The 14777-nt window shown below is 30.4% G+C and overlaps 1 protein-coding gene across 3 annotated transcripts; it reads right to left on the bottom strand.

Moving 5' to 3' along the window:
- Nucleotides 1-1670: 1670 nt before the first annotated feature.
- LOC106069167 (sodium-dependent lysophosphatidylcholine symporter 1-B-like) lies at nt 1671-14742 on the bottom strand. 3 transcript variants are annotated; one of them, XM_056028354.1, is made up of 15 exons: nt 14668-14742; nt 13958-14103; nt 12933-13091; nt 12523-12644; nt 12208-12373; nt 11384-11462; nt 10583-10701; nt 9218-9308; nt 7331-7452; nt 6326-6409; nt 6050-6133; nt 5688-5803; nt 4478-4615; nt 4194-4376; nt 1671-3812 (listed from the first exon to the last, which is right to left on the bottom strand). In XM_056028354.1, exons 2-15 carry the CDS (start codon nt 13997-13999, stop codon nt 3731-3733), a joined length of 1587 nt encoding a protein of 528 aa, XP_055884329.1. In that variant the 5' UTR covers nt 14000-14103; nt 14668-14742; the 3' UTR covers nt 1671-3730. The 3 variants fall into 3 exon arrangements, with proteins under 3 accessions (XP_055884329.1, XP_055884330.1, XP_055884331.1); XM_056028355.1 differs by lacking the exon at nt 14668-14742 and adding an exon at nt 14489-14507; XM_056028356.1 differs by lacking the exon at nt 14668-14742 and having other exon boundaries at nt 13927-13995.
- Nucleotides 14743-14777: the final 35 nt, after the last annotated feature.

Below are 14777 nucleotides of genomic sequence, written 5' to 3'. Positions count from 1 at the left end.
AGACTGTGTTAGGGTGTCAATGTTTGATAGTAAACTGTGTTAGGGTGTCAATGTTTGATAGTAGACTGTGTTAGGGTGTCAATGTTTGATAGTAAACTGTGTTAGGGTGTCAATGTTTGATAGTAAACTGTGTTAGGGTGTCAATGTTTGATAGTAGACTGTGTTAGGGTGTCAATGTTTGATAGTAGACTGTGTTAGGGTGTCAATGTTTGATAGTAAACTGTGTTAGGGTGTCAATGTTTGATAGTAAACTGTGTTAGGGTGTCAATGTTTGATAGTAGACTGTGTTAGGGTGTCAATGTTTGATAGTAGACTGTGTTAGGGTGTCAATGTTTCATAGTAGACTATGTTAGGGTGTCAATGTTTGATAGTAAACTGTGTTAGGGTGTCAATGTTAGATAGTAGACTGTGTTAGGGTGTCAATGTTTGATAGTAGACTGTGTTAGGGTGTCATTGTATAATCGAAACATGCATGCCCTTGGTGTTTCAGATAAAAGAGGCCCCCAAAATATGTTTTAACTCCTTAACTTACGCAATACTTATACTCAGTGGCAGACTGTCTCCCAGTAACTTCCCAGGTGGTCTTCCACCCTACACATTTTCTCATCTTACAGACGTCAACGGTTTGAAAATTATGTCTAATAAACAAATTTTGAATTTCAACTTTTAATCTGTAATTGTATTGCCATTAATTTTTTTTTAAAATTTAAACAGCCACTGTACATTATATTGAGAAAAGAACTTGAAGAAAGCAGTGAAGAAATTTGCTTTTAGTTAAAACATTATGCAAAATAGAAGGTGCTTTAATTTAACAATACTTCACAAACTATTATTTAATTAATAAAACAAGCTTGTATATACAATGTAGATAAAACATCCTCAAAGTTCATCTAAATTATAAAAACATATTTAGGGAGCTCAAAGAGCGGTAACTGTCTTTTTTTCAACTTTTTAAAAAACACAATCTTTTGTATTTTGTTGCAATGTAAAAAAAAAAGTGTCAAACTTGTTTGTTTTGTCTTGGAAGATCACCGGGTTTTCTTACAGTATTAGATGCACCATCTTGTTCTACAACTCTCTTTCTTGGGCTTAAACTTGTTCTTGACCAACAAATACTTCAGAAATACATTACAGCAAGACTACACTTACCATTCTACAACTATATTGCTAATAATGTAGAAAAATAAAGATATGCACATAATATTAATTAATATTCTGATGGAAATAAATCCTGACTAATTATAATGTACAAATACAAATAGGTATTGATGACGAAGGGTTAAGTAGTAAAGGTGATTCTAAAATTTACAAAAAATAAATAGTACCAAATAACCAATTTTGTTTATCATGGTAGGGAATGGATATAATGATTTCTATGTTATTTTAATATATTACCTTATTAATGGAACAGGGTAGTGAAAACTTTAGTATTTACTCTAAATAGCCTTTGAAGCGTTTAGAAGGTAGACAACTCATCTTTTAAAGACATACTTGAAAAGAATATTTATCTCCCTTATTTCAGTATATATATATATATATATATATATATATATATATATAATATACGAACTGTGATCGTTATTTGTTATTGAGAGGCACATTGACCTATTACATAACAACCTTGTCCCACTTATAAAAAACAAACAAACCAAAAAAAAAATCATGGGAAATAGCCAAACCAAACAAAATTTTTATTAACAAGTTTTACATAAAAAAAAATAAAAAATACAGAGAATAATTTTAAAAATTAAAGACAAAAAAGCATGAGGGAAAGAGTTTATCTCATAAATAAAGAAATTATCTAAACAGATGATCTCATAAATAAAGAAAAAATCTAAACTTTTTATCTCATTAATAAAGAAATTATCTAAACCAGGGGTTCTCAACCTGTGAATCGTGACCCATTTTGGGGTCAAATGGCAATTTTGCAACAGAATTTTGGATTTTTTAAAAATGTTAAACTTGAAATTTTCACATTTGGCTATTTTTGGAATATATAAGTTGCTTTTTAAATAGTCACATAAGTATATAACAGAATATGGGGAAAGTGCAAATAGAAAATAAATAAATGATATCAAAAATATTAAATTTCATTTTTTTACAACTTTTTAATTATAAGCAGAAATGTATTTTAAACAAAATATAATTTCAGTTTGGGAAATGCTTATCAGATATCTACATTATGATCTTGATTTTTATAACATTATTAATAGCGCAGTTACTTTAGATGACAGTAGAATATTATTTTTACAGTTAGGGGTTGCCAGATGGTCGTGAATAATATATAGGGTTACCAATCTAAAAAGGTAGAGAGCCAGTTTATCTCATAAATATAGAAATGATCTAAACAGTTAATCTCATAAATATAGAAATGATCTAAACAGTTAATCTCAAATATACAAAACAACAAAAACAAAACATTAGATAATTTTATTTTTATAACAAATCAAAGAGTAAAAAAAAGAAAAATGAAATCATCTAATTAATTTATTATTCAAATATCAATATTAAATTAAAAATTAAGTGGATCAAACAATTGAAATTTAACAAATATAATTAAAAAAGTAAATCTCAAACATATCTTTAATTAATTCAAAGTAAAAAAAATCAAATATAAAAAAAAAAATGCTAGTTCTTCAAGTTCATGAGACTTGTTAGATTATTGCACAGCTGACAAAATATTTTATAAAAAATTGGGTACAAAATGTAGACATGTTAAATGCTATATATTATTTAAATGTTTAGAAATAAAAATAAAAAAGAGAATAGGATAAAACTATTCAGACAAAATAAAATTAAAAAAAAAAAATTTACACATTTTGCAGTAAAATAAAAACAACAGCGTAAGAGAAAAAAATTTAAGAACAGCAACAAAGGGAGAATATTTAATGAACAATCATTATAACAAAAATAAATCAATCAGTGAAAAATAAAAAAAAAAACATTTACATTTATGTATTCAATATTCCAATAACACTGTCACAGGGCAAGAAGGCAAGCACAGTTTTTAATATTACGATAACGTCACACTTGCTTGTACTTTCTAATAAAACAACTAAGTGAATTTTTGGATGACTATATGGACTGGTGGGATTGTCTGGACTCATGGATCTTATCAAAAAGAAGAGAAGTTGAAGTCTGTTTCATAAATGAAAGCTTAGTGATAAGATAATATTATTTCATTAAATTTAATTCTATAATAATGGGGCTTTTACATTCTGAAAGTCTATTGTCCTGAGTTTAGCTACTTAATGTTTAAGTGAGTGTTTAAGTGATTTTGTTTCTTTGTTAATTGTGTTTCTGTGTTGCCTGAGTTTCTGTGCATTATTTCATCAAGGATCCACAATTGAGAACAGAAAAATTGAAATATTTTGATGATCCTCAATCATTATGAAAAATACAAAGGAAAGGTTTTTGAACACGACTAGTAGATTAGGTAATACTGTTGTTATAAGGCACATAGGATTAACATTAGAGCATGGGTAATAACAATTGCCTGCCATTTGGCAGGCTTTAATAGAGCTTTATACAATACATTAATTTTCAGATTTTCCCTATATTTGTGCATGCTGGTACCTAAGAATGTTATAGATTAACACATGTGTTGATCCGAATTACTTAAGTATAAAGCTGCCTCAGTAAAGAGTATAAAAATACTTCTGTATTTCAAACAAAACAACAAACTTAAATATGTTTCTATGAAATGTAAGCAAACATGTTATCTCTACCATCACATAAAAGTATCTGTCACTGGCTTGAAACTTTCATAGCTTTGACTTACATCCACAGATCTCAGACTTTTATTATCCACCCTGTAAAACACAGCAATAATTAGAATTTTGGCTATAAAATTAAAAAAATCATTTAGTCCGAGGAAACTGCTTTGACTAATTATACACAAGACATATTTAAATTTTTGGGTAAAAACTTTCCAGCAAAGTCCCCTAGTTTTTCAGGTCAATTATTTGGCAGCTGTTTGAAAAAACTTTTGGTCAGAGCCACATAAAATACCCCAAATTTATTTATTATAGTTTGTCAATATGCAGTGTGCTTACCTTAGTCCTTAAATAAGAGGCATAATTCTTCATCTTCAAATTTTTATTTTTATGGATTTCATAAGGTTATAAATAAAATAACCCTAAGAAATAACAAATGTTTTCTAGAAAGTCTTTGATTAGTGCTGATGTACTCACTCAATGGTTTTATTTGTGATTTGCTCTTTGATCCAGATCCTTTTCTTTTCATCTATGGGGTACATGTACAGGCAAAATAAGGCCATCAACATGAGAATCACTGGACCAGGGGCTATTAGATAACGCAATGTGTCACCCACTGAGTCTGGCTGTTGACACTCTCCAGAAATGTAACCTCCAAATCTGATTACAAAAAAACATTGTAAACAGTGAACTGAAAACAAACAGAAAGTAAACAAACAATAGTAAATATTCATACAATCTATTGCTCAATGTTGACTTACTCAAGAGCCAATTGAGATACAGCTAGTGCCACGCCTGATGCCAGTTTATTAAAAAAAACATAGAATGAATAAAAAAGTGCGTCATGACGAAGTCCCTTTTCAAGCATGTACAGGTCAAGGACATCTGGCAATACTGACCTAAAAAAATATAATTTTTTGGGAAATAGTTATGAACTTAAGATAAATATATAAATGCCACATCACTAGATCTGTTTATAAATGTCACACCACTAGATCTGTTTATAAATGTCACACCACTAGATCTGTTTATAAATGTCACACCACTAGATCTGTTTATAAATGTCACACCACTAGATCTGTTTATAAATGTCACACCACTAGAACTATTTATAAATGTCAAACCACTAGATCTGTTTATAAATGTCAAACCACTAGATCTGTTTATAAATGTCACACCACTAGATCTGTTTATAAATGTTAAACCACTAGATCTATTTATAAATGCCAGTCCACTAGATCTATTTATAAATGTCACATCACTATTTCTTCCTAAGTGTCACACCAGTTAATGTATTTAAAAATGTCACATCACTAGAACTATTTATAAATGTCAAACCACTAGATCTGTTTATAAATGTCAAACCACTAGATCTATTTATAAATGCCAGTCCACTAGATCTATTTATAAATGTCACATCACTATTTCTTCCTAAGTGTCACACCAGTTAATGTATTTAAAAATGTCACATCACTAGAACTATTTATAAATGTCAAACCACTAGATCTATTTATAAATGTCAAACCACTAGATCTATTTATAAATGTCAAACCACTAGATCTATTTATAAATGTCAAACCACTAGATCTATTTATAAATGTCAAATCATTAGATCTAAATGTCAGTCCACTAGATCTATTTATAAATGTCAAACCACTATTTATAAATGTTACACATGCTATATTTAGATAGTGTGACTAATCACAAAAATTAGTGTCAAGCCAATGAGTGCTCACTAAGGCTATGCATGCAATGACAAATGAGTGTCAGTAAAAAAATTTATTCTTAATGCATTGAGATCGACAGCATCCTTAATAAGGGGAAACAAACACTGTCATGTTTTAACTTTGTTTTCTACAATTTTAAATAACTTTAAATCACCATCAATAATAGAAGAGTAGATAAAGATTTTAAAAAGTTGATGTTATATTTGATTATGAAGAGCATAGAACAAAAATCCTGTTGACTTACCAAGGCAATAGAAAACTGACAGAAATACACAATCCTGCGATGGCATTGACAAAGTAATAAATTATTTTTGATTTAGAAGGTAAGTACAGTTGAGCAAATAGAAGCGGAATAAATAACTGGGGAACAATAGATAGAGATAAATGAGCACATCGTGACAAGAGAATAATGACTATATTATTATTAAATGGTCCTTTTTTTAAGAAATAGAAATTAACCATAAGAATATTGTAGCATTAGGTTAAAAGTAACTGCTTATCAATATATATAAAGTTATTTATAATTTTACTGTTTGCTAATAGATCTATAACTTTTGTTATATACAACCTCAATTGTGGATTTGTTGAATTCTTATGTTTACTTACCACCATTCCTGTGGCATAAGCATTTTTCTTGCCAAATCTCTGACTCACAAAATGCCAGAGGGGCATTGACACTATAGAAATGATCTACATTGAAAAAAAAAAATGACGATGTAAGGAAAAAAAAATCCAAATATTTTTTAATTTTTATGGAATGAAACAATTTATAAATAAGAAATTCCCCTGTTTATGCCATAGTACAAGGATTACTAATACATGGTTAATGTTTTATCTATAATGTCACATTGAGCTGAACTTTATTAAAACATTTCTACTCACCAACAAAACAAAAACAAATTTAGAAAAGTCTTCCCCTTCCTTCAGAGCATGAGTACAGTATAAAGCAATGTTCCCTTGAACTATCTGAGACCAAAGTTAGTCAAATCAACAAGTAGTTCAAATTACACAAATCTGATTTATAACAAAAAAATAAATTATATTTCCAGAATATGAATATACTAGCATTAGACATCCACATTGATTTGTTCTCAGGCTTTATATTGCTTATAATGGCCAGGAAATCCTCTCCTTTTTTGAAGTTCTAATAAATGTCCATATTTTAACAATTAGTGTTCAAATTTTTTAAACTGTTACAATATAAATGGCCCATGCTTTTTTTCTTTCCTTCTTTCTCTCTCAAGATCCCCCCCCCCCTTTTTTTTTCTTCTGCTCATCATAATGTTCTGACAGATTTATGTCTTAAACTGGAATAACCTGCTTTATAATACCCCTCTGACTCACACACACAGACAAACTTGTTTTTGGACAGTGCATTCTAGTATCAGTTTAATGTATCCACTCCCCCCCCCCATACCCTAAACAAAAAAAAGTTAGTCCTGTGTAGAATCTCAGACTTTTCTTTAATTTCTCAATGGAAATATTTACTATTCTCCACATTGATTTTCAACTGGAACTTTCACCCTCCCTTCTCTTCTTTTCCGAAAATATATAAATCAATTTTATATAAAGGAATCTTACAAGAAAAACAATAAAAAAATCTTCATGCAACGTTGCTCCTTTCCTTAAATACAATCACACAGTCAATAAATATTCTCAAATTCAAAGCAAATAGATAAGTAACGTAAAGTAAAGTAAAGTTCCCCTTTTAGACCTTGTGATTTATGGGGCAGATGATGTAAATGTCATCTGTTTCTGTGGCCCACAGTTAACAAAGGTTAAAAGGTTACAATAATAAAACATTCCATCACTCCTTGACAACATAGAATGATGTCCAACAAATACCTGTATTGTACTTGAGAGCATAGATTGATGTCTAACAAATACCTGTATTGCAATAGTCAGGAAAAGAAATGTAAGTGAGGCCCATAGATATGGCTTAAATGTAAACACAGTTTTCATCCCAGTGAAAAACCCAAGTGTGTGTTCTTTGTTTTCTTCAATAAAACCTGTGAACAAAAAAAAATGTTGAAATTTTTTTAGTTTGTGTACAAATATGGATGTGTGGTTGAGTGGCAAGGAGGAGTTTGAATCCCAAACTTGAGTTTAGATGTGAGCTAAAGGCAGCAAGCAAAACTTCTCCTGGATACCCTCTTCCCTCACTGGTTGTGACAAGAGAGACAATAAGGGTAGCTACTCTTTTTTTTCAATAAGAGTTAGTCCCCCGTAATACATTATTTAAGTCTCTGTTAATTGTATGCAATGGCCACTTTCTCTTGAGTCTTTGAGCTGACCACTGTACATTATTTTGAACTAAATCTCCATAATATTTATATAATAGTTTTGTTGTTGTGCTTTGACTGTGTTACTCAAGAGGAGTGTGCCACTTTATGGGAATGTATTTTTCAATAACGAGCTAAGTAGACTTTATTTATTGGTTGTTAATAAGTTGGTAAATATTATACATCTACTTAGTCTCTTATCCTTTCCTGTATGCGTTTTTTTTTTCTATAAAGACCAGATTTGGGTCATAGAGTATGTAAAAGACAAACTTTTGTCTTGATACGAGACAATAGTGTGTCTTATGGATGACAGTCATTTGACTGTTAGGACCTGTATTATATTATTGTAAGCCATCGTTTTGTTTTGAGATGAGACAATATTGTGCTTCTGTGATGGCGGTTCTTTGATTCTGTTGAACTGAACCTGTCCTACTAGTTTGATTTTGTTTGTTCATTATTTGACTTGCTTTTGTTGGCCTTTATGTTCGTTTTCTTTTAATGATCTTTTTTCTTTTGTTCCTAAATAAACTCTTTATTAGTTGTAACTGAAATCTCACTGTTATTACTTTTATGTCTCAGTAAATTACATATCTAGAGGTTATAATAGCCTAGGTAGTATAATATGGGACTACGAAATACCACTTCACTAACTTGCTAGTACAGCAGAAGTCACTGGTCTTATGACCCAACCATAATACAAGGTCACACTGGTCCACAAAAGAGACTGGACCAGAGCCAGTGCTTATAGCATGAAAGTTGTAAAACTAATTTAAAAAACAAACAAACAAACATAAATTTAAAAATTAATGTGTAAAAGTTTTTTAACTTTTTTTTTTGATAATCATGAATAGAAGTTGCATGGAATGGGTTGCATGAATCAGCCAGGAAAAACAAAGACTTAGCAAAATTTAAAACCTTGATTAACATGCACAACTAGGTTGACCTAGGCACATAAGTAGAGCCTACTCATCTCTTTTTTGAAGTAATCTCTGTATCTTAAAAGATAAGAAGATATTTGAAAATGACCTTTAAAACACTATAGCTTAAAAGCATATTGCAAAACAACAAAAGTTTTTAAAATCTAAACCTGACAGGCTTATGGACAGTGGGACAGCAAAAATTCAATAATGGCTTTTTTCCTTAAAGGGAAACAAGCACAAAAAAAAAGAGCAGCTCATTACAACTTTTCCCTCATGCAAATGCTGTCAGAAACTTGCTCATACCTCTGCCTGTCTCAAAAGCCACTGCATTAACACCTCCATTTATAAAGTTACATTTTAAACAAACACAGCATTAAAAAATGAACATGTCATTGATCCATAATTTCTATTTACATTTGATAATACTATTGCAATCATCACCATTCATGAACTAACTTAAAATATAGGGAAAAAAAATTTGCTGGGTGCCCTTCACATTACCAAAAACCAAGATTTTGGTTTTGTGACATAATAATCTTCTAAGGGATATGGCTAAAAGTCAAATGTAAAACCTTTTTTCTCCTTGGTTCCAAAAAACACTGTTAGACAGCACAGCATATAAAGGGAGACAACCACCATGGAACTATGGAAGTAAGCCTCTTTCTGAATTAGACAAAAAAAATAACACTAGAAAGAGCATATTAAACACAACTAACTGTAATGTTATAACTCTGCCATGCGCACCGCCATCCAGGTTAGTGCAGAAGGTGCGTATTCTAGAAACCAGACTAGGAAGGATGTTTAGATTAGGAAAGAGAGAACGATTTCTGCCCAAGTCTAGAGCTGAGATGATGATGCTGTGCTCAGGGCAGATGTCCTATATGTTTGTCATGTCTTCATGTAAATAAACATCTATGTCTTGTTGAGTTGCCTTCCTTAAGTTATTACAGTAACATTGTTGTAAGATCTGAACAAAACATTTCTTACTCAGTAAATTAAAGACTTGTAATATTTAGTTTAGCTAATTCTTTAAGTTTTCTGTTTGAGTTCAAAGAAGCAAATGTAAGAAGGCAGTGTCTTCCATTCAGAAGATGAAAGTACATTTCAGTATTTCACTTGACCATGCAAACCCAAAAGGGACCTTTTAATTTTGTCACATCTCATTCAGACAAAGCCATTGTCTTCAGCACCTGTCTTTGAGAAGGGCTTTTCTTTGGGCCTAAGATGTGTGTGTTCTGTAACATTCTCCAGCTGTCTCTTTCAGAGGAAGTCTGCTACCAGCTCACTTCTTCTATATCAGTAAGTGTACAATGGCACCTGAGTTGATATTTATATCACCTTATATAAGATAAAATATGATCCCTTAATACCTCTGTTTCTCTTTAAACTACACACTGTGAGCAGATCAACATGACAGCACTGCACAAAATGTACTCAAATCTGTTGAAAGAGATCCTTTGGAGCAGATCACTTCATTTGACCTTGTATATTCAGTCATGAGCATAAGTGTTTTAATAATATTGGATAGGAACTTATTGTTGTGGAAATAAAGTTTCTAAAACATATGCAATGTTAATGAATATCTTAGAGTAGCAAACAACAACGTGAAAAAAAACTGACACTATTCTTGCAGGTTTCATAATTAATAATTATTGACATGCTAGCTAACAACTTTTGCAATACTATTTACAATCTCTGTGTCTTAAACTATCAAAGTAGAATTTTGTCATTATAAAAATTAAAAAATAGCACTATAATTTAATTGCTTGATTCTGTTTCAAAGTTCAAATGACCAACTGGAAGCCACAATGCTACTTGGCCTTTGAACTTTTGATTTATTTAATTTGTGTGTGTGTAATCACTAAAAACTTTTCATTAACATTTTTTTTTAAATGTTCAAAATCATTTCGCACATGAAAGAAATGAGTTCCTTGTACCTGAACTTCAAGACTTGTGCCATTAGTATGTTGTTCATCTCCCTTGCACCTCGTGTCTCCAACAAATAAACCTTGAACCACAACAGCCAATAAAACTCCACTAGCTTCAAATGCCATGCCTTTAAAAAAAAAGGAAAAAAGAAATTTCTAAGAAATTAAAATTAAACTAACCAAATTTAAAGAAAAGATAGAAATATACACTTATAAGTTTTAACATGCAAATATTTAGCCTCACCATCTAATTTGTTAAAGAAAATGTTCAAGGCAATTTAAAAAGTTTAATTACACCTAATATCGTTAAGTTGGCAGATGCCTGGCCTGTGGACAATAACAACAAAAGTTCTGTGATATTACCAACTCACTTCTAGAGGGTTAAATATTTCTCAGATAATTCAGATTGGCTGTTATATATATTTATATATATATAGGCCTATATATATAATAGGGAGAGAAGAAAGTTCAGGACCAGTCATTGTAAATTTGCATTTTTAAATCCCATCATTTTCAGTGTGGATTTATTGATTCAATTTTACAGTATCATGTCATAGAATTTAAAGATATTATTGTGCCTGTTTATTTTATAAATCAAGTTTATTTGATTAAAAGAGTCAAGACTCAATTTGGAATTGGATTGTGTGATCTATTAAGGATTTTGTAAGGAGTGGCTATGTAATGGGACTAAATCTAGAATCACTATTAAATAACAGACAACACTGTCAGCTTAATACAAAATTAAGAATCCCAGAATATTCTCACAAGATGTATAGCAAACTAAATAATAATATTGACAAAGATGCTTACGAATAAATGTAATAGCATCTCTTTCTTTCTGCTGTGTGGTGATATACATTGTCATTGCTGTGTAAGGCACATGCAAACACTAAATGAATGCAGTCAAGAAACAATGATTGGTTGGAAAATATTATTTTAAAAAGTATTTCATTTACTGGAGATTTTCACTATAAACTAAGCAATGTCAAGGACACTAAATTGTTCTTCACTGTTGGTAACTTAATAAAAAGAATGAAGCTTTTGTTTTTTTTTAACAATTTCTTAACACATGGCAGCTGATCTTCATATCAAATCTTGTTTATTTCTGCTAGTTAGTTTCCCATTTGTTTATAACTAAGTTTTAAACATAAAGAGAAAGTCTATTACTAGCATTATATTCAAATCTATTTGTGCTACAAAGGGAAGAGCTTAGAATGTTGGGATTGTTCAGTGCTAAAAAGCTCACAGCCCTAATCTTTATTTTGTGCAACAGATACACAACAAAAGTTAGCTATTTTTAGCTTTGTCCCCATGCATACAAATCTACAATAGCTAGTAAGATTTAATTAGCATGTTTGCATAAAAGCATAATAAAACTGTAGTTAAATTATTTTGTTAAAACTAATTTTAGATATTCAAAAATATCTAACACTCTCAGACAGCTTAAACAATGAAGTGTGTAAAAAAATCTTTTTTTCTCCTGTTATGTATTCTATTATTATTATTATTACTGTAGAATCTTGTATAAGTTTCTAGAGCTTACAATATGGTTTTATCAGTTCTATTATATTAAATTGTTGTAATTTTTGTATTAAAACTATAAATAATTATAACATATGTACATAAAGACCTACAGTCAAAAATCCTTGAAACAAACAATAGGCAGCAAAGTAAAATCCAAGTTTGGATGAGTCGGATGCATCAACAACATTGCTTCCTTTATCATTTGTAGTAATATCCCAAGGAATATAAAACAAAAGGAAATAACAAGTGCAAGCCAGTGGAGCAGAAAATAAAATCCTGGAAGTTAAAAGAAAACATAAGACAAAATAATATGAGAGAAAAAGATAAATAATGATATTTAAAATAAAAAAACAAAACAATTTTAATTATAAAAAAAAAAAGAAAAAAAATGTTCATGCTTTATCTAGACAATTTTTTTTTCATACCAAGGTCTCATTTTCCCCCATCGTGTGTTAGTCTTCTGTACCAAAACACCAATGCTTGGATCAGTGATAGCGTCCCAAGCTTTCCCACTAAACAAAATAATGGATACATATCTAGGCTGCATCTGTGAAAAACATTATTGAAATATAATAATTTTTAGATAAAATATATGATAATTACTACAAAAAGATTAACATGCAGCTAAATATTATGGGCTCCTTCAGTCACGAAGTGACTATGGATCATTTAATGGAAATGAAATGAATTCACTTGGAATTAGCTGAGGTTTGATCAATGCCATCCACACATCAGTTTCCCCCTCTCCACCCAGCTGATGTATCTTAAGTGTAAATATAGTCATTGGATATGTCTCTAAAGAGGAATACAGAAAAGAAAAGATTGAAACCATTACCAGCGCTACTTCCAGTAAGAAGATATTAAGGAAGAACCCAATAACTGTAGAAGTGACTTGATAGGGAGCTCCACCAACTGCAAAACATAATTTTCTCCATAGTGGCAACACGTCACCGACGAGGTTGGCTTCTGAATCTGATCTTTCAATAACAGCATACTGCACAGATAAAACATTCATTCAAATTTCCAATAACAATGATCAAGCAATAGACATTTTATATAACAAAAATCTAAGTTTACACAAGTTTTAAAACAGTCGAACATTCATTGCTAGATGAAACAAAGTTGATTAAACTAATTGAATATTCATAATTTATCGTAATTGCCTTACAAATACAATGTGGTAGCTATTATTGTATAGTGGTTGTGTTTAAGGTCTATTTAACAAAAGGTGGTGACTAGTATTAAAATGACAGAGTATTATATGATTAATAATATGTAGATCTATGTGGTAGTTATTTCAGTTGACCAACGGATGTAAATTAATGGTCATTGTGCATTCAAATACAAGAAAATCACCCTGAAATATAGGCCTCCACTCTGATCACTCATGTCCTTTTAAGAAAATACAGGCCACTATAATATATAGGATAAATGAAATTGAGTTATTTTTAATTGAAACATTGATTAATTAGTAATTACTATAATTCCAGCCCAAAAATAATTTACTATAGTCTCTTTCAAACAAACATATATTCTACTAGTACTAAAACATAGTAAAACTAGATAATCATATAATATTGCTTCATGTTGTTTAAGTCTGTGTTAGATAAGCACTTTTTAATTAGTAAATAATAAATGACATTAGTGTCATATTAAGTGTCATAGGATGTATATGTCAAGTGTTCTTCGTCCTTATAAATTTAAGCCTGTATATAGGAAGACCTGTATTTTAGTAATAAACATACAGACAGGCATAATGCTTTTCTTGGCCTTCACAAATGTTTAAAACATTAGATCTATATAATCATCTTTGTATTAGATACACTCACCTAAAAATAGATCTAGATTCATTAAAATTACCTTTTGATTTTTTTGTGGTTCAGTTACTGATGCATTGGCCATGATAGCTGCTAGATCTTCATTGCAGTTATCAGCAGAGAAGCCAATCGATGACTACACATGTGTTGTGATTTAGGCTAAGGCTAATATCTTGATGCAACCTGGACCTACAATAATGAGACCTAATTGAGTTTTTCACTGATCTAATAGATTTAAATAGGCCTAGATCTACCATATAGATCTAGTATTATAATATAGACCTATTTAAAATAATTAAAACGCTTAAAACAGATGTAGACCAGTTACGTTAAAATATGCAGTGAGACAAAAAACAATATCTAAATAAACTAAATTTAATCAATCAATTTAATTGGCTATTTTTTATTTAGATTGAGGAGACATTTTTCATATTTGTGTCTAACGTTTATCCTAAAGTTCTACAAGTCTATAGATCTAGATATCTACGCGTCCTATATAGGGCATATATAATATAGTCATATAGGTAGCCTATAGCGATATATAGCGCTGTATACTAGATCTAGTTTATATTACCTTTTTTTCATTGGAATAACAAATTTCTTATGCTTTAATTACCATATAAATGTATATCTAATCTATATTATAATTAGCCTATATCCTATGCCTATATATATCTATCACTAAAGTGCGTTATAGCGGCTTAACAATGGTAGTCTGTATCTAAACTATATTAGCCTATATCTATTATTTACAAAGTCAAAGTAGGCTATGTCCTGAGTCTTAAATTGCTCCTATAATAACAGCTTTTTTTTCCCCCCCTTGACCTTGATTGGAAAAGTGGAAAGATATAGACTAGCTGTCC

This window comes from Biomphalaria glabrata, chromosome 5 (genome assembly GCF_947242115.1).
Source record: "Biomphalaria glabrata chromosome 5, xgBioGlab47.1, whole genome shotgun sequence".
Classification (NCBI taxonomy): Eukaryota; Metazoa; Mollusca; class Gastropoda; family Planorbidae; genus Biomphalaria; species Biomphalaria glabrata.
Note: the sequence above shows the minus strand (reverse complement) of the source record. Positions and strands in the feature narration are given on the sequence as shown.

Excerpts from the sequence above, each read along its gene's own strand:
- LOC106069167 (XM_056028354.1), bottom strand. The coding sequence starts at position 13,999 with ATGGCCAATGCATCAGTAACTGAACCACAAAAAAATCAAAAG. Across the intron at positions 10,702-11,383 it reads AGATGCTATTACATTTATTC|GCATGGCATTTGAAGCTAGT; the intron begins GTAAGCATCTTT and ends TTTTTTTTAAAG. Across the intron at positions 9,309-10,582 it reads GCACAAGTCTTGAAGTTCAG|AAAGAGGCTTACTTCCATAG; the intron begins GTACAAGGAACT and ends TGTCTAATTCAG.